General features: G+C 37.5%; 1 protein-coding gene and 1 long non-coding RNA gene across 2 annotated transcripts in view; one reads left to right on the top strand and one right to left on the bottom strand.

Annotated features, from left to right (window-relative positions):
• Window positions 1-21215, top strand: part of GALNTL6 (polypeptide N-acetylgalactosaminyltransferase like 6) — a 1099146-nt gene that overhangs the window by 890146 nt on the left and 187785 nt on the right. Inside the window, exon 6 of the mRNA XM_070608036.1 lies at window positions 17763-17948. Coding sequence (XP_070464137.1) covers window positions 17763-17948 — 186 coding nt within the window. The remainder of the gene's footprint in view (window positions 1-17762; window positions 17949-21215) is intronic.
• LOC139081644 (uncharacterized) overlaps window positions 1-21215 on the bottom strand; it is a 121019-nt gene that overhangs the window by 96116 nt on the left and 3688 nt on the right. The gene's annotated exons all lie outside the window — the stretch shown is intronic.

Raw genomic sequence — 21215 nt, 5'->3', positions numbered from 1 at the left:
AAAGTGATACATATATGTATCTATGTATGTATATATATGTGTGTATGTGTGTGTGTGTATATATATATAAAGAAATACCATTTATTTATTGCTTGGTAGGAAATTTAAATAATTCTTATTCCTTCTGCCTGCCCAAGAAAGAGAGATTTATGCAATACTGTAGAATATAAATGCAATCATCCTGCATCAGTGTTTTTCAGTTTTTATTGTCATGGAAAAAATCAGCCTGAGCAGATCCCAGTGTTAATAAATGACCCTGCTATGGAGGTTATTGGCAATTTAAAGGCCATATCACTTCATTTTGCTTCCCATTTTGCAAATATATTTTACATTCTCTTGGGAATTTCTTCTAAAATTTGAGGGAGCTCTGGCTTGACAGTGAATGGGAACCATGTGCCCAGTAAGTAAGCAAAATTTCCTGGAAATAATATTACTCATTTTAAAATGACTCCTTGGCACATTGATTAAGTTGAAATGAAGTGCATGTAGCAAATGCTAGGTTGTTGTCTTACCTAGAGAGAGAAAATGCTTTCTAGAGTTCAGTGGTAAATAGGCAATTCATTTTGACATAACGAGAAAAAGTGATGTTAACAGCCAGAGGTCACAGAAAGCAGAGATGGAAAAGGCCTATTGGATCCTGTTCTCCATTCCCTAGAGAAGAGGGCCAAACTGTATTTCACAGTGCTAGGTCCAGTCTAGCTCTCAATTACTCAAGCAAGGGGCTTTTACCACTTTAGACTTTGTCCAGGACTTATATCTTTCTTCATGACCCCCGCTTTCCTGGATGTATTGGCTAAGTATGCATCTTAGTCAGAATTAACCCTACAGGTGACCACAAAACTACTTGTACTCACAATTAGACCTCTGTACCTCAGAACCCATTTTTTCTTCTCTGTCAGTGAACTTCAAAATCATTTCCTTGGTAATAACTCCCCTTGTCCTTTCCTATTCTACCTCCACATTCAGTTTTCTCATTACATCCTTCTTACTCTGAATCTAAACAAGAGCTATGTCTTGGCAGAAGAATCTCTCTAAACAAAATTCTTGCCTGAGAAAAAGAAATCAAAGGGAACCAAATTGGAAAAGAAGAAGTGAAGCTGTCACTCTGTGCAGATGACATGATTTTATATATAGAAAACCCTAAAGAATCCACTAAAAAGCTTTTAGAAATAATAAATGAATACAGTCAAGTCGCAGGATACAAAATCAGCATGCAAAAACCGGTTGCTTTTCTATACACTAACAACAAAGTAGCAGAAAGAGAAATTAAGAATACAACCCCATTTACAATTACAACAAAAAGAATAAAATACCTAGGAATAAACTTAACGAAAGAGGTGAAAGATCTGTACACCGAAAACTATAAAACATTGCTCAAAGAAATCGAAGAAGACACAAAGAAATGGAAAGCTATTCCATGCTCTTGGATTGGAAGAATTAACATAGCTAAAATGTCCATACTTCCTAAAGTAATCTATAGATTCAATGCAATCCCTATCAAAGTTCCAACAACATTTTTCACAGAAATAGAACAAGGAATCCTAAAATTTATATGGAACAACAAAAGACCCCAAGTAGCCAAAGGAATCCTGAGGATAAAGAACAAAGCTGGAGGATCCCACTCCCTGATTTCAAAATATACTACAAAGCTGTAGTAACCAAAACAGCATGGTGCTGGCACAAAAACAGACACACAGATCAGTGGAACAGAATTAAGAGCCCAGAAGTAAACCCACAAGTTTATGGACAGCTAATATTCGACAAGGGAGCCAAGAGCATACGATGGAGAAAGGAGAGTCTCTTCAATAAATGGTGTTGGGAAAACCGGACAGCCACATGCAAAAGAATGAAAGACCATTCCCTTACACCATGCACGAAAATCAACTCAAAATGGATTAAAGACTTGAATGTAAGACCTGAAACCATGAATCTTCTAGAAGAAAACATAGGCAGTATGCTCCTTGACATTGGTCTCAGCAGCATATTTTCAAGTACCATGTCTGACTGGGCAAGAGAAACATAAGAAAAAATGAACAAATGGGACTACATCAAACTAAAAAGCTTCTGAACAGCAAAGGAAATCATCAAAAAAATTAAAAGACAACCTAACAATTGGGAGAAGATATTTGCAAACCATATATCAGATAAGGGGTTAATATCCAAAATATATGAAGAACTCATACATCTCAACAACAAGAAAACCAACAACCCAATTAAAACATGGGCAAAAGATTTGAATAGAGATTTCTCCAAAGAAGATATACGGATGGCCAACAGGCGCATGAAAAGATTAACTATCAGGGAAATGCAAATCAAAACTACAATGAGGTATCACCTCACTCTGGTCAGAATGGCTATAATTAACAAGACATGAAACAACAAGAGTTGGAGAGGATGTGGAGAGACGGGAACTCTTGTACACTGCTGGTGGGAGTGCAAACTGGTGCAGACACTATGGAAAGCAGTATGGCATATCCTCAGAAAATTAAGAATCGATATACCATATGATCCAGCTATCCCACTACTGGGTATTTATCCAAAGAACTTGAAAATGCAAAAATGCATAGAGATACATGCAGCCCTATGTTCACTGCAGCATTATTCACAATAGCCAAGACTTGGAAGCAACCTAGGTGCCCATCAAGGGACGAATGGATAAAGAAGATGTGGTATTTATACACAATGGAATACTACTCAGCCATAAGAAATGATGAAATCTGGCCATTTGTGACAACATGGATGGACTTTGAGGGGATTATCCTAAGTGAAATAAGTCAGAGGGAGAAAGTCAAATACCGTATGATCTCACTCATAAGTAGAAGATAAAAACAATGACAAACAAACACGTAGCAACAGAGATTGGATTGGTGGTTACCATAGGGGAAGGGGAGAGGCGGGAGGGAAAAGGGGTGTTTAGGCTCACATGTGTGGTGATGGACTATAATTAGTTTTTGGATAGTGAACATGATGTAATCTACACAGAATTAGAAATATATTATGATGTACATCTGAAAGCTATATAATGTTAAAATCCAATGTTACTGCAATAAAAAAAAAATTCCTGCCTGATTCCAAGGTAAATGATCATGGTATCTAACATAATGTTATTTGTACACAACTCCAAGGCCATCTTGAATGAACGAAAAAAAGGCTTGGATTCAAGAGAGAATGGGCAGAGATGAAGTGAGATCACAAGTCTAGATCACTCCTTCACAAAATCCTGCTGAAAAATGCAGTAGATGAATGGGACAGAAGCCAGAGGAGGTTATGAGTCAAGGAAGCTTTCTTTTTTAAGAGAGATACGGCATTATCTTTGGTTAAAGGTGGAATGACTCAGTAGAAAGACCAAAAATGAGTAGGCAGGGAAGAGATGGGACACCTATAGGACCCACATTCTTGAACAGATAAGAAAGAATGAGATCGAGTGCACAAATGGAGAGGACGGCCTTATCTGGGTGCCCAGCTCGTTCACTCCATTTAACACGAGAGGAGGAGAGTGTATAAAGAGAGATGCCGATGCTTAGCAATTTGACAGTGTGAGAGGCAGCCTCAGTTCTCTTTCAACAAAGAAGAAAATGGGGGCTGCCCTGTGGCCAAGTGGTTAAAGTTCCATGAGGTCAGCTTCTGCAGCCTGGGGTTCATGGGTTCACATCCCTGGCGCAGACCTGCTCCACTCATTAGCCATGCTGTGGAGACATCCCACTTACGAAATGGAGGAAGATTGGCACTGATGTCAGCTCAGGGCTCATCCTCCTCAAGCAAAAAAAGAGGACAATTGGCAATGGATGTTAGCTCAAGGTGAATCTTCCTCAAGAAAAATTAAAAAGAAGAAGAAGAAGAAGAAGAAAATGGATTTTATGGTCATTAAAGTCCCCTTGGCCACTCCAAATTTTTTGACTTCCAAACTAAATGAAAACAGAGTTTTCAGTCTCTTCTGATTAGATAAATTTATACAGCCTTTTCACTTAGACTTATACCCTATGAAGCGCTGGTTTCAGCTCTTGGAATCTCTCCTAAGGAAAAGTCTAGATTCAGAAAACATTCATTCACAAAAATATTCATCATATGTTATTTATAATGGCAATGGCTATAATCATGTAAACAACCTAAATCAACAATAAAGGAAAATTATGGCACATTTAAGGTAATCTTTTAAGATAATAACATGGATGATTTTAACGCTAGATTTAAAAGAACAAGTAGGCTCTAAATATAAACCCAAAAAGTAAATAAAAATATGAGCAGTGATTGACTTTTTTCAGCTTTATTAAGGTATAATTGACAAAATTGTGAGATATTTAAAGCATGCAACATCATGATTTGGTGTATATATATATACATTGTGAAAGGATCCTTTCCATCAAGTTAATTAACACACACATCACCTCACATATTTACCCTTTTTTTGAGGGGCTGGGAGGTGAGAACATTTAAGTTCTACTCTCTCAGCAGATTTAAATAACACAGTACAGTGTTGTCAACTATAGCCACCATGTTATACATTAGATCCTCAGACCTTATTCATCTTGTAACCGGAAGTTTGTACCCTTTTAGCAACCTCTGTCTAGCTCCCCCTACCTCAACCCCTGGCAACCACTTTTCTACTCTCTATTTCTATGAATTTGATTTTTTTTTTCTTTTAGATTGCACATATAAGTGATAGCATGCAGTGTTTGTCTTTCTCTGTCTGGCTTATTAACAGTGATTGACTTTTGATAGAAAACCCTTTGTGATTTTCTTTCCCTTCCTTCCACTTTTCCAAAGTTTCCAGGTCTTCTGTGATAATTATACGTTATTGCTTTAAGTACCTAATTTCCTCCGTTAAATTCCCTTATACTTAAAAAATTCCTGATGGATACATTTGAGTTCAATTTTTTTTCTCATGACACGTAATCACTGACATTTATTGAGCACTTGCCATATTCCAGGCACTGTTTGTATAATCTTAGGCAAATTTCTTAACCTTTCTGACCCTCATTTTCCTCAACTGTAAAACGAGGACCTAGTAAATTAATACATGACTATATCTTAGACTAGTGTCTGGAAATATATAAGCATTCAATAAACGTAGACCGAATTAATGTTATCATGTCCATATATTACTTTGTCATATTTTGCTGCCTATTCTATTGGTTCTTTTCATTCAAAAACATGAGACACATTTTCAGTCTTCTTATATTTTCTTTGTAAATTTTAAAACAAGATAATATCTTCTATGGTCCCTTTTCTTTTCACTTTTTAATAGCACTGTCAAGAAATGGAGCAATTCCTTGAGAGGACATACCTTTAGCAGGTCAATTTTCCTCAGCAAGGGCAGACTGCGTGCCTCCTGGTATATTGCAGTACAAGAATTCTGTTAGGAACTGGGAGTTTCAGTAGCCTTGGGAACAGGACCAATTCCCAGATATTTAATTTAGTTCTGGTCTCATCTAAATTGAAATTTTGACATAGCATTTTTCTCACACTAACTATTTAGAGGAATTCTTTCCAATTTGTCCTTATTTATTGTGAAGTCAAGCCAAGCCCAGAAGTGTCTATGGCTGTTTTAGCAGTTATCCGTGACATTATTCAAGCCCTCACATACATGCTAATTTGTGAATACATCCCTATAACTCTATCCACGTAACATTCCCACCCTACCGGTAATTCCAGTAGATGCTTCTGAGGAAACTGAAGAAAAACAAAATGGCTTTTAACATGTATGTGTGAATTAGACCAGGAGTTTTTTCAACTAGAAAGAAATGCAGAATTGAAAGTACTTTCAATAGGGCAGACATGTTATTGCTCCCATTTGATACCTATGCTGACATATGGCATTTTAGAGTTCATTTGTCTTTGTTTTTTGTCCTACCTGAATTTTAGGACTTTTTACTCACTAAAGATCAATTTCTCCCTTTCTTAGGCATCCTGGTTTGTTTTTTTTTAATCACTTTGAGTTTTCTAAAAATCGCTTAAATAAATTTATAAATCCCTTAAATTCAGAGTGAATTCCATGTAGCTTGCTGATTTGATACATACAGCATCTGGTTTCACTGGGAGGCTGAGACTTCACCTTATTAACAGCTGTTGATGCAAAATAACCAAGAACCATTCTACAGATAAGAGAGAAAAGGTGAATTTTACTTGACCCCGAGTGAGGATTATAACCCAGGAAGGCAGTTTCTGCAAAGGAAGAAAGCTTTCCAGAGAAGCTTGGTTTTCAGTACAGTCTTACACCTTTTGAGAACAAAGAACATACATTAAACACATCCAGGATGCATATTCAAAAAACTTTCAAAGAGACATGAAGCTGCAAATTAGCAAGTCAACATGACCCTGATGTCATGTCGGGAAAGGGACTGCTACTGGCGGCCTTACTTACCGATAGGTTAGGGCATTACCGCATTACCGTTACTGGCAATACTGATGTAGGGGGGGAAGTGTGCATTCTTATCGTAAGAGAGTGCGTTCTTTAATGGTTAAAGCAGATGTGCAATGTGTGTTTGATAGGCCATAAGTCAGGCTTCTTTAGTTCAAGCCAAATGAGTTTTGAGCCAGAAGTTAACCCATAGACCTCAATATGTGAAAATCTCTTGTCACAGCCTTGTTGGTGCGGCTCACGTTACCTCCTAATTGTTTAGGCTCAGAGTGTTCATTTCTCATACCGATCTTGTCTTGGGAAAACAAGTTCCTGAAAGTCAGTAATTATTTTTACGGGAAAAATTTAGTCTTGATCCCAACTTTTAGAGATGGTTGTTAGGAGTCAAACCAGCTCACAAAAGACTACTTGTCCAAGCTATGAATGTGTGTGCAGTTAATGATAAATAGATAATTAACAGTAGCATTCATGTTGGAATACAAAAGCAATCAGTTTAAAAATCATGTAACCTGGTATTCACCAAAATACATTAAGAAGTTGTTGAAGTAGCTAGAAAGTTGTGAAATTTATGAATGGGACTTTTACTCTTAAGGATTTGAGAGGGTAAAAAGCACAAATATACTGGTTCTTTGGATGTTTTTTCTTTTTAAATTTATTTTTTAAAGGAGTTGCCTCTTATCTCTCATGACATATTATCTCATAAAATGTGCATTTTTGACAGCTTCTGAGATTAAGGGAATCACGGAAAGATAAGGAATGAGTTTTCTTGGAAAAATGAGAAGAAGATAAGATATTTAAAAGATACATTGGTAAACTAAGTAACTAAGATAATCAAGTGCAAAGTGCCATTTAGCTCCCTGAAATAACTGATCACGAAGAAGGAGGGCCTAGGAAAGGGCAGAGGCCGCTGGTCACTAGATGCAGCCTGCAGGCCATACACCTAACGTGGAGGAGGCGAGGTGTGCAGAGAGGAATTAACACACATATACGGAAATCCGGTGTTGGTAACTCTATAACCACAGGGCATAGTTAGACTGGGAACTACGAGGTTTTCAAATAAAGTGTTCTTGATTAATCTACATTGCAGTGAGGGAAAAGAAACAAGTTCTGGAGGCTTTTCTTGGACAATTTTAGTCCTGAAACTTTGGTGTCTGTGCTATTTTCTTTCCTTGATGACTGTTATATTCTATATTGAAAGTATTCATCATTGTCACTCCTCAGACTTTTCTTTCTTTATAGAATATTTGATATTTAGTGAATTAGGAAGAGTCAATTTGGAGGAATATTTCATAGTTCTCAAGATTTTTAGGTAGTTCTCAAGACCTTTGCTAGAGTTTTCCTTCCACATTCAACCAAAATGTGGTTTGTTTAAATATACGTTTTTATAAAAAGGATCGCAAGGACTTTAAAACTAAACGAGTACTATTGTGCACTGTTGGTGAGAATGTAAAATGGTACAGCTGCTATGGAAAACGGTATGGCATTTCCTCAAAAAGTTAAAAATAGAATTACCATATGATCTGGCAATTCCATTTCTGGGTATATATATATCTCAGAAATATATCCAAAAGAATTGAAAGCAGGATCTCAAAGAGATATTTGTACACCTATGTTCATAGCAGCATTATTCACGATAGTCAAAAGATGCAAGCAGCCCTAATGCCCATTGACAGAAGAAAGGATAAACAAAATGTGGTACATACACATAATGGAATATCATTCAGCCTTAAAAAGCAAGGAAATTCTGACACATGCTAAACAGGGATGATCCTTGAGAACATTATACTGAGTGAAAAAAGCTAATCACAAAAAGACAAATACTATGTGATTCACTTATATGAGGTATCTAGAGCAGTCAAACTCATAGAGACAGAAAGTAGAATGTTGGTTTCCAGGGATTGGGGGAAGGGAAAAATGGGGAGTTATCGTTTAATTGGGTCGAGAGTTTTGGTTTGCAAGATCAACAATTTCTGGAGATTGATTGCACAAAGTGAATATACTGAACACTACTGACTGAAGTGTACACAAATAATAATTAAGATGGTAATTTTTATGTTATGTGTATTTTACCACAATTTAAACCAATTGAATGGGTGAAAGGAAGAGGTGATCTAGATGAACTTACAGATTTATTCTCCTATGTCAACACTGATGATTCGATTGTAATTTTTATAAGATTTTTTATTTAAAAGATTGCATTATATGCAATGTTTTTCTAGAATTAAGCTATTCTCTGATATCTACAGACTAAAGCCTAACACTATCTTTGACAAAACCCTTAATATTTTCAAGGTCAAACAGTATAACACTGAACCAAGGGCTTTTTGTAACACTGATGGTAAGATTTTTACATTTGAGCATTTAGACTGAATTATCACGTAGTTGGTGCAAATGGAAACTTGTAAACTCTAATGGTCTTTTCTTTGTAATACACAGAATGTTTAAAATCTAATAAAACTACTGAATTATTAAAAGGCAGAGATGTTTCCATTATATCAAAATGGATCAATTTATGGTGAGTTCAAAATATTCAGCAACAATATTACTTGTGAAAAGACCTCTGAGTTTTATCCAGTTTTCATTTACGTCTTTTTTCTTTGAGGCAGAAGTTACAGCATCAGAAGAAATAATATAAAAAAATTTTTTTGAATTAAAGTAAATTTTATATTGCCTGACAGAGAAAATACAAAGTTTTCATTCTAGGTTCACATAAACAGAACAATTACAGTCTATAAATTATACTCAGATTGTGTCATTTTATTCACTCACTGAAGTCCTTTAATTGCAGTGACTTTTGAAAAATACAAAATGCTTAGAAAATATGAATTATTTCAGAAATATTTGAAACATCAAACAAAACCAATTTTTAAATAGCCCTTAAGAAAATACTGTAGAAAAGGAAAAATAGAATTCAAATATTTCTGTTATAACTAAATATACATTACCTTCTCAAAAGTGAAGTAAGTAACGACTGTGCAAATCAAACTTGCGATCAAGGAACCAAAATGAAAGCTTCATCACAGATATACTACATTTATGTAGGCATTTGCACATGTATACATTTGTATGGGCAGTTTTTAGGCTATTACCAAAATACCAAAATATTTTGTATGAAGTAATCTATTATGTATCTTCTTGCAAGATCATTCTAAGAGTATATACTCTAAATACAAAAGATGACAAAGACAATAAATATTTTAACTACAGCTCTCTTTCTTGCATGTGTTTTTCTGAAAAAGTTCTTAATCCTTTTATGTATGGTGGCATGTATAATATTTTTTTCACTTTGGGGGCCTTTATTCATAATGTATTATACAAATAATCTTTGATACAGGAGCATTTCATGGGAGACCTTAAACCCATTTACAATCCTAAACATGGAGAAGGAAGCTTTCTGTGCGTGATACTGGGCACTGGACTATGGCTGTTTTTGACACCAGAAGGGGCCATGCCCTGGGTGAATGAAGAGGTGTTGGGGCATTTTGGTTTTTTTGTGTTATTTTGAATATGTTACACATTTAAAGTTATTCCAAAAATATATAATTCAATTGTTCTCTAAGCAAATGATGAAAAAAAGAGACTGAGAGAGAGAGGACCCCAAGGAATCTGCCTAGCATCCAGGCTTACCTGACTTGCCAAGAGAAGACCCCAGCCTGAAATGTATCCCATCCCTATTTTCTATGTAAGAATATAGCATTCTAAGAGCTGACCATAGAAAAGTATCAGAATTCACCAGACAAACATTGCTTATTATTTCTCACTACAAAATTTTCTGTGAGGACAGAGATATTTTCAGATACTAAAAGGATTTAACTGGAGGAGAAAATAACAAGAAAGAAGTGAGCAATGATGCGGAGCTCAGTTGGGCCAGAAGTAGGCTGTGCCAGAGTTAAGAACTAGATAGTTTGGCATGTGTAATTACCAACATCTGCTTCCCCTAGATTTGTCTCCATGCCCTGGTCATGAAACTCCAAAACTGCCAGAGAGGGTTTAGAAGTCCCTCATCAATGGATATCCCTTATCTCTGTGAAGAACTGTGAAGAATCAGATTTTACTCTAGTTGTAAGTTAACAAGTTAGCCTCTCACTGTTTAATGGATGCAGATAGAAGACATGAGATTCCCGGGTCCAAAACAATGAACTTGAGTACTGATAGCACAGCAAGCCAGCATGAGGATCAGAATGCCTGTGTCAGTTCCCCTTGCCCCCAAGTCACAGAGGGGCAATGCAGATTGCCCAGACGGACACCTGTGCAAGAAGTGGGTTGTATTATAGGGAAGGAATCTTGAATTTATGGAACTGTATCTTTTATAACGGGCAGCAAACAGTCAGAGGAAGACACTATCTCCATCTTCTAAGGCTATAAATAAACCTGCCCTTTGTTCCTGAGAGAGACATATTCTCTGTTTTCCACATCTGTTTGCTATATAAACATCCTTGAAACACTAATCTGAAACAAATGGTAGTCATGGTTTCATTCACAAAACATGCAGAAATGCAAAAGGCCCATGAAGAATGGTATCCAATTCTTTTCTCCCTTGATTGTATGGAGTCAAGAAATCTCATGGGGGAAAAAATCTCAAATCCTTTCCACAGCTGGATAAAAATATAATTGGTAAAAAGTAGGAGTCACTCAATTTAGCCAAGAGATGGGAATGTTTGGTGTATTGTGGGTTTCACAGTGGTCTTGTTTTTGTCTCTCTTTGTTATGGTCTCAGAGTAATCTTATCGGGTATCCATGTTCTATAAGACTCTTACATCCAGCAGAACAAGATGGCCTCACTGTGATTGTCAGACCAGTTTCCAGACATCAGGGGCTGCTTTTTTCTTTCTCAACTATATCTTTGAATCAGGATCCATATTAGGTCCTCCCCTTGTGATTGTTTGATATATTTCATGTATCTTTTCATCTTTAGGATTCTCTTTCCATTTTTTTCCCTCTAATTTATTTGTTGAACAAATCAAGTCATTTGTCCTGGGAAACTTCCCAAAGTTTGGAATTTGCTGATAATCTCCCTGAAGTGCCATTTAACATCTGCTTCAATCCTTTATTTCCTATAAATGGGTAGTTAGATCTAAAGGCATGATCAAATTCAGATTGAATGCTTTTGGCAAGAATACTTCACAGGCGGTGATGTGTTCTTTCATCAGGAGGCACAGGATAGTTGATCATAGCTCCTTTTGTGATGTTAGCAACCACTGATAGCTTGATCCATTAGTTCATTAGGGGTTGCAAAAGGTTCCCATTCTAATTCTATCTTTTCTTTTTTATATTAGCCGGAATACATTTTGTCTATTTATTTAAGTTTAGTGTCTTCTACTATTTCCCAAATGACTTAAGATGCACTGCGTGTTAAAAGAATAGAGAATAGAACATTCGGAGATAGAACTAAGTTGAAATCATAATAGAAGCAATTGAATATGGTTTCAGAAATTCTATTGCTTTCTTGGTTGAATTTTTGTGCTCTAGAGATAATGTGAAATGTCTATATTTGAATGCTATCAAAAGGGACAGATTTAGTGTAGTCAACCAGGACAAAAAGAGATTGACAATTTTGTGGAATTCAACTAGAGTTATTTCTTCTGTATAAAGAATATAGAAAAGTATCTACAGGCCCTGCTATGTAGACCGATATCCTTGACATTGCCACTTTGGATTAAAATACATATATGACATATGCCAAGTAGATTAAGAAATGGAAAAATATCTTACATCTCTCATTGTGAAGTACTTCTTGTCACTGTGATAAGGCCTCAAAATATCTGGAATACTTAGCGTTGCAATTAACAGTATACTCTTGTTCTATAAAGATTACCCAGAAAAGTTTATTTCTGTGTATTTATAATCCATTTCACTTCAGAACTCATAACTAAGTATCACCCAAAATAACTAGCACATATTCTATATGATCTTAAGGTCAAGTTCTACTATATTCTGCCAACACCAAAGTATAAACATCAAAGAAATTTCATCTCCGTAGGTATGTACTTAAATATAGAAGTCCTTCTCTCCAGATCAAGTGTCTGCTGGCCCCTTCTGCTCTCCCCTTGAGATGGAAATTAGGGGACTCCAGGGAGATGGAAGGAACCAAGCAACAAGTTGCCGGACCTTAATACCAGCTGCTGAGCCAGGGCAGCTGTTCGTCTGGTCTTTGGTGAATCCTACACTTGAGCCACCCTGGCCATGCTCGATAGTACTTATGGTCCCTAGAGCATCTGTCCCCTTGGGAATGATCCCTCCAAGTTAGTCTAAAAAACTGTCTAAACTCTGTTGCTATATTTTTCCCACATAATAAGCATAACTTATGGAACAGACCCAAATCTTTGATGAACTTACAATGCTTCAAAGTCATTATTTTGACATCAGTGACAGTCTCATGGACAGTGAACTGCAGGAGATTAGACAAATGCTGTATTGACCAAAGAAAACATCCTGGAGTTTGTTTTTTGACTAAACCTCAAAAACATGCTAGCTTTATTTTGACTTTACTCTTGCTTTCAAAAGTGAGACACAACCCAAAGAAACACCAAAATACCAATCATTAGGATGCTTTTTAAGGAAAAATTGAGTACTTGATAAGACTGGATCTACCCTATAAGTAAACTTCACAAGGGAAGTTGTAGAATCATAAAACTAGAAGGAATATTTAAGATCAACTGGCCACATTCCCTTCACCTTATAGTTGAGAAAAATGAGGTTGACTGGTGTGAAGTGGCTTACCCAGAGGCATGTGGCCAGTCAGCAACAGGACTAGAACTCGTGTCCTTGACTCTTGACTGTGCAAATCATTGAGGGTGATTTTTTAGTGTTTAGTTGCTACCCTAAATGTTAATATGCTAATGAATGATATATTCTTCATATGAGTTTATATAGCATAAATGAAATCTCCAGAAAAGAGAGGAAAATACACTCAGAAAACTGCTAAATTTGATATTCACAGTAGCAAGACACCAAAACGTCACTTGAGTACAACTGTTCATTTCATTATTGCCTCACAGTGATACAATAAACCCTGGCAAAAACTGCCATATTTAAGTTGTATTTACCCTTCCAAGTCACCAGATCCTAGTCAGCAGATTTTAATAGCAGGATATCCATTAGTAGTCTAGGACCACTGACCCAAAAATTTTAATGGTTCTACAAAAGTCTCACAGTCGCTAAAGAAATCTGCCTGTTTTATAAAAATATCATAAATCCTCTTGTTATTAATTAAAATTAAACAAATTCAAAAGTGATCTTCAAAGATGCTGTGCTTGATTTACTAATATAAAGTCATGTTTAAAATCTGTTTAATAGTATTTTAGAAATGAATCTAAAAATTGTTCATACAAAAGAAATGCAAAATGTTTTAACTATAAAGCCATCCCACCATCCCCTGCAACTCCCTTGAATGAGAGAGTAATTTGCTAATTAGACTGATGATACCTGTCTTCGTTGTGAGTTATGGGTAATTAGACATTACAAGTGAACTACTACGAGGGATTGGACCCCTCACAAGGGCAGTCAACTAGATCATTATTCTGAGGCAAAGCAACCTAATTATTATTGCCACAAAGTTCAAACTAGAGGAATTGATCTGAACATCTAGTGAACTGTATTTGGGGTCAAACTCCTCATGCTTAGGGAATTCATACCATACAATCCTTTTAACACTTTAGAATGAGCTTTGATAAAAGAAAAGTGCACAGAACAGAAAATGTGCATACAGGAAAAGGAAATATGTAGAGGCAGTCCCCACTATAAACTAAAAAGTGTGGAAGTCTAAATCCAAAGTTGGGACAACCCTCCCAGGTGGCCAACAACCCTCTAATTCTCGCTTTGGAACACCTGAGAAGTGACTGTCTTCTAGAGCCACTTCCTCTTATGCAGCTACACACAATTATTCCTCTTCTCCCCCAAGAAGAGTCCCCGTTAGTCCTTAGGGGTCAAGGAGGAGAGGAGTAAAGTGTCCGGACTGCTGAGATGGTACTCCTAGTGGTATGTTTGACAACAGAGCAATGGGGTTTAAAGAAAGAAAAGAACACTGTTTTAGTACATTTAACAAATGTCTGTGATCTATTTTCATTCCCCAATGACTGTCATGATACCATTTTCATGAGACAATATGTTCTGAGGTCCAAACAACCTATTCACAGATAAACTTATAGAATGAAGTTTGTTATATGGGTGATAGTGAAACGGGCAAACAGTTAGCCATTGATGATTAAGTAACTAGGAACTAAAGGGGTTTTTCCTTTTACAATTACTGATTGTAGCTTTTAGCTGTTTACCCACCCATTGTTAACCGTGCTGTTTAGGCAACATACCATCTGACTCCCACCTGGCTCCTATAGATAACATCTCCCTGGAGCCTGGATCACCATGGTAATGAGTATTTGAGCTGTTTTTCAGGAATTAGAACCCCTTGTCCACCTCAGGTAAGTTGAGACCACCAACCCATCAACTGGGCCCACACAGATATCTGATAAGTGACCTTTTGATGTCAAGAAGCTAAAAACTCCACCCTCAGATCATGCTAATGCCGCCATTTTGTGAACATGGGTCCTACGAAGAGCCATGGAGTCTGACTCTGCTTGTGCAGATCATCAATTACCTCACCTCTCCTCACCTCCAATCACCTCTCTCCACATTTCAGACCACCTCACCCTCTACCCCAATAAAAATTCTTAAGTCCCCATTTTCAAGGAGGCAGATTTGAGACTCATTCTCTCGCTTCCTCACTTGGCTGCCTTGTGATTAAACCCTCTCTCTGCTGCAATCTCATCATCTCAGTGTTTGGCTTTCCAGGCGATGGGCAAAAATGAACCTTGTTCAGTACTAATAGAGAAAGATTTCAATGCCTGAATAAATTACAGTAATGAGATTACAAAGGTTCCTTAAATTTTCATTACTGTGGAAAGTCCTGACAGAGCACAGGCCTTCCAAGACTGGCACATATACAGAGCCCTGGTATTGATGACTTGTCACTTAGTCATTTCCTTTGACCGAGCATCTGGATCGTGGGTCTCTGCTTTATTTCTCTAACAAGACTGTAAAGCTCCAATCTTATTCACAGGTGGCACTGTGTTGTATAGTCTTTGGAATCTTTCTTTGCAGCTTTCACAGAGGGCTGCAGGGGAGGGGTGAAAAAGGGGAGGGGGCAGGAGGTAGACCCTCTGCACAGAACACCTGTCTCAAAGCAGAGGGAGACCCAGAGGATCCAGCCTCTCAGCTGAGATACTGCAGGGCTGCTATAGAGTCCTATGTGTTTGTTTGTTGCTGACCAAAACTTTTTTCTTTAAATTTGCAAGGAATAGAAGATGGTGAATTATCAAAATCCCACCAAGAAAAAGAAAATTCTATATTTTTCATCTTTCCGGCTTAGCCTTCAAAGACGCTTCTTCAGCTAGAAATGCTGTTTCTCTTCATAAGTACAAGTGACTTGCTGGGGTCTCCAATTATTGACTTAACAAATGTTTGTTGACTGAGCACTGTCAGGTATCTAACCAAAGCTTACCCTCCACTATACTCTAAAAGAAAAAAGAATTCCCCATATTTTCTAGGTGAGGAAATTCAGGCTTAGAGAATTTGCATGACCTACCCATATATTTCACTGCCAAAGACCTCTCACCCGTGTCTATTCTGACTCCAAATCCTGCAATCTCAGTTTTCTCTAGTTTGATCTCCGTATCTCTGTTGATCACAGAAAGAACAAAATAGAGAGGAACTTATTTTGAGCTGAAACATTCTTTTGAAAGATCTCACCAGTGTTCTTTTATAGTGAAAAATTTAGAAAGCCAAGTATTTTTTTACTTGATCCATTTGTAAAACATCATTAGTCACTATAAAAATTCAATCTAAAACCATGATGAGAAATGACTTCACACCTACTAGAATGAGAATAATAATAAAAATATCATAAACAAGTATTGGTGAGGATGGATAAAAATAGGGCAGTCGAGAAGAAAAAGGAAATTGAGATTTTTTTAAACACTATGCTAAAAATAAGAAGCAGCAATGAGTAAGAGTAAACTCTTATATACAGAGAAACTCCAGTGCAGAGTAATTCTGACACTTATTAAATCAGACAGCAGGGAAGGCATCATAAATCCTTATATGAATCGCTATTGCTACAGATCATAGGAAGAGACTTAGTAATAATATTGCCTTTGATTGGAGACATGCGAGAAAGTTCGAAAGTGAAATCTCCAGAACATACCGCATACTAAGATTCTGTTTCAATGAATATCAGACCACACTTGTTAGAGAGTCCAGTAAAGCCCTCCTAGCATCTTAGATATGACAAAGTGAAAGCAGAGGATGTAAATGATGTGAGTACATATCCCACAGAAAGCCACCGAAAGCCCTTATTTGGCATAAAAAGAACTGAGAGATTGATGCATTTTCTCACAGCCAGTAGGAGATGTTTTATTCTGTAAATAAGTTATCTGATTTTATTTTGTTCCCACTGTTTGTGTTTAATTAGGCAAGGAAATATTTCTAAATTTTGGTTCTCTAATCTTAAATAGCTAAGTTCAAAATGACTGTGCAGTATCTCATCTGCCTTCCCCTTTCCATATGTAATGTCAACAACAAGTCAGTCACTTTTCCACTTCAAATCAGAAGCCACATTGGGGCCTGCCCTGTGGCCTGGTGGGTAAGTTTGGGCTTTAGTGGCTCGGGTTTGGCTCCGGGGCCTGGACCTACACCACTTGTCAACAGTCAAGCTGTGGTGGCAACCCACATGCAAAATAGAGGAAGACTGGCACAGATGTTAGCTCACGGCTAATCTTCCTCAAGCAAAAAAAGAGGAAGGTTGGCAACAGATGTTAGGGCAGGACAAATCTTACTTAGGAAAAAAAATCATAAGCCAGATGCAGAACTTGTTACCAGTTTGCTATTACTTTGTGGGGGGGGAAAGCTATTTGGTTCTTGTTGATTTGAGAGATATTTTCTTTGCTTGTGGTTTTACATGCATTATTTTCAACACAGAGAATACTAGGTGCAGTCTTGCTGGAAAGAGCCCTCTTGTTGGAAAGAGTCCATATACTGGAATGTTCATCTGACTTTACACAGCAGGAAACAGAGGGCTGATGCCCATCTTGGAGAGTGCTGGCCAGGATTAAGCATAGTGGCAAGTGGCCAACAGTAACGGCAAAGCAGAGCTCTGGTGTGTCAGTGTCTTCTACAGTATTCAAACAAAGGGCAGTATTTGCAGTTTATCAAGCATTTTGGAAAGTACAAAGTATATAAAGCTCTGGGTATAAAATCTAATTAGCATCTCCCCTTGGGATGAAGAGAGGAGAAAAATGGACTTAAGCTTGGATTCATCATTCACATACGCCATACGCGTAAACTCCTGTGAGTAATTCTGCTGAGACTCATGTTTTGTGTTCGTTCTGTGCATTCTCTACTTTATTCCTAGAACACTTGAAGGATAAGTTAGAAGAATACATGGCCCGATTTTCCAAAGTGAGGATTGTTCGCACCAAGAGAAGGGAAGGGCTCATTCGGACTCGACTCTTGGGGGCATCTATGGCAAGAGGAGAAGTCCTGACGTTCTTGGACTCCCACTGCGAGGTCAATGTGAACTGGCTGCCCCCGCTTCTCAGTGAGTACACATCCTCACAGCAGCCTCCTGGGAACCAGGAGGGCCTGGGGTAATTGCCGTCCTTCAGAGAGGGTGTGTGGCCTGCTTCTACTTAGTCTGCAATTGACAAAGGCTAGAGACTGCTTCTACAATTTTTACAGCGAGAGCCTTGAATTCTATCTTAACCACTGCTGAGGACAAAGAGGTAACTGGAAAACTGCATTAAAACTGACGGTTTAGATAATACCACCTGCAATCTAACTCAAGGTTTGAAAAGGTTTCGTTTATCTTAGACATTCTCCTTTATTGCAGTTATATTCACTGGGTAAACATTAATAGAAAAAAGTATTTAAAAATACTACCTGTAATGATAGTAAGATTAAAATACACACACACACACACACACACACACACAGAGTTTAACGATTATTATGGGATTGTTAAGAGATGAGGAAAGAAAATTATCCATGGTCTAGCGGTTAAAGTTCCATGCACTCCACTTCGGCAGCCTGGGGTTAGTGGGTTCACATCCCAGGTGCAAACCTACTCCACTCATCAGCCGTGCTGTGGAGGCATCCCACATACAAAGTAGGGGAAGACTGCTACAGATGTTAGCTCAGGGTGAATCTTCCTCACACAAAAAAAGAAAATTATTCAGCCCCAGAATACAATTAAAGTGAAAGCAGCCTGACATTTTCTAGGATTTATATTGCCAGTTTTCCTTTCCACTTCTGGCACCAGCCTATATCCCAAGATACAGAATCTCCCATGTTTACACAGAACCCCCTCAAGCACTGTTATCCAGGTGATATGTCTTGAATGCTCACAAGATGGCTAAGAGGAGGGAAGGAAGACCGTCACATCACACTTGAACTGTTGGCAATGCGAAAGAACTGAAAGTCATTCAAGCTAGAAAACATACGTGAGGCTCAGTTCAAATTTGACTACTCTGTTTTTTATTTCACAATGAAGTCAGATATAAAGTCCAGTAGTGGATAAGAAAGAAACTGTAAGCCTGAAAAAGAATATGTTTCTAGAAAGTTCTTGGTGCCTACAAGGTGTACTCCTTCCTATTCTTCCTGATTTCGCTAACTCAACTTTCACTGTAAATATTTCCCTGGCCTTGGATCTAAAGCCAGTAACAACACCTTCACAATAGCTGCCTCAGAAAGAATGATTTGTTATTGACTATGGTGCCAGATTTCATCTAGAGCCAGCAGAGCTCCATTAGCAAAAAATGTGGGGGGGAAAAAATCAATTGAAACTCTATAGGATTTAAAACAGGAAGTGGCCAGTAACTCACACCCCACCACATCACTCGATCCACATGCTCCTGCGCAGACAACTGCCCAGCCATCCTAATCAGCAGGCATGTTTCAGTGGCCCCACAGCCAGACACTCCTCTGAGCTTTTAATTGAAATTACCTTGTCCAAGGACATAGCAATTTACAGTTTCATCAGCAACAGTGAGATTCCCTCAAACTGAATTTGACCTATATGGTGTTGAACACCCAAGGAAATCAGCAAAAGGCCTAATTTATTTATGAACCAAAGTACTCCCTAAATGCCAATTATTGAGTCTCTGATTGTTCGTATGAGTCTAACAAGAAAAAGGAAGAGAAGAAAAGGAGAAAAAAAAGAGAAAAAGATAGAGAATAAAGAGAAACCCAGCTTTTCTCATTAAAGCATTTCATTTCCCATAGGCCTGATGGATAAGAAATGATTCAAGCTCAGGATCGCTATCTTTTTTTATTTTCCTCTATCAGTGTCTTGACACATCATCTGAAATGACAAAACAGGTGGAGCCACACAGTTTCTTGGTTCATTTTTCACCTTGGGATTATACTTGAATTTCAATTTCCCATTAAGAATCTGTTTGTTTGATCCCTGGAAATTGAAATGTAGGCATCAGCCTTAGATGAAAAATTAGTCAGGCTGCTTCCACCGTAAGCAAGTACAGCTGGAGGAGAGCTGAAAGGAAATTTGAAGAGAAAGTTGACAGTTAATTTAACAGACTCATTCTCTTTGGGTCACTTTGGGACTCCTTGTTGGTCAAGGAACTTGTAAGTCAACCTGGTTCTGAATTTGATTGAAGAAAGTCACTGAAACCTTAATACTAAAACACAAGCAGAGGTGATGGAAGAAATATTCTGGACACAGCAATGATGGTCTCCTCTGTTAAAGACATCTATGGGGAAATACCATTTAGATTAAGATTAAAACCCATTATAAGACTTTCCCATTCAACTTGAAATAATGCTGCGGGGCTCTCTGTATACTAATTAACTGAAATAAGATTGAGGTTACCTCAGGCTCTCTGAGGCCTACTGGGGCCATGCTATCTAAAATTGTGACCCTTCCACCTTCCCTTTACCCTGTTTTATTTTCTTCCCATCACAGTTATCACCTCCAAATATAGTATATAATTTAGATATTTATTATGTATATGGTTTATCTTTGCTCCATTTCTGGAGGGACTTTTGTGGTTGTTATTTTTGGCTATATCCCCAGAACCTAGAAAAGTAACAGGCATGTAGTTTCTACTTTAATAAATAGTTGTTGAATTAGGAATGCATGAGTGAAGGAATGAATGAGTGAGTGAAAAGGCATGCAGATCTAGAGGGGCGATCTTTCACAGGATTCCGTGATTTCCATACTCTGCTTTATCAGTGTTATCAAAGTAATGACACTGAAATAACCAAACCTCATTATTTCTAAACAGCATCATTTTTTCAAAGATATTTAAATGTATTTTATTCCACATGCCACCTCCAAAGGTTTTCCAAATAACCAGAAAGCAGTTGCTCATACTTAAAAGTTTCACCTGTCAGACAATATTAGTTTGTTATAATAAATATAGATTAAATGCACATTCTTGGGAAGAAAATACTTTGCATGTAACTATTCTAGGTGAGCCAAACTAAGTAAATGCCAGTTTCTTGCGCTGGCTGTTAACGTCTCACGATAATAATATCTGCATGGAAAAGGAGGGAGCTGGAACTGAAAAAGCTATCACCTTTCTGCTACATGAGAAGCAGCGTGGCTGACTGGAAAGACCACAGGTTTTAGAACTGGACCATCAAGCAGGAGCTGCATACTGGTTCTCGCTCTCAAAAGATGTGTGACCTCTGACAAGTTAACTTCTCAGAGCTTAGTTTCCTCATACATAAATTGGGAATGATAATAATAGCCATTTTACAAGGATGCTGGGAACATTGGAAATAGCATGACTATAAATCACTTAATAGTTGCTCAAGAATTTAATGGTAGCAGAGAAAGTAACAGTAG

The sequence above is a fragment of the Equus przewalskii genome, chromosome 2 (genome assembly GCF_037783145.1).
Source record: "Equus przewalskii isolate Varuska chromosome 2, EquPr2, whole genome shotgun sequence".
In the NCBI taxonomy this organism is placed as follows: Eukaryota; Metazoa; Chordata; class Mammalia; order Perissodactyla; family Equidae; genus Equus; species Equus przewalskii.
Note: the sequence above shows the minus strand (reverse complement) of the source record. Positions and strands in the feature narration are given on the sequence as shown.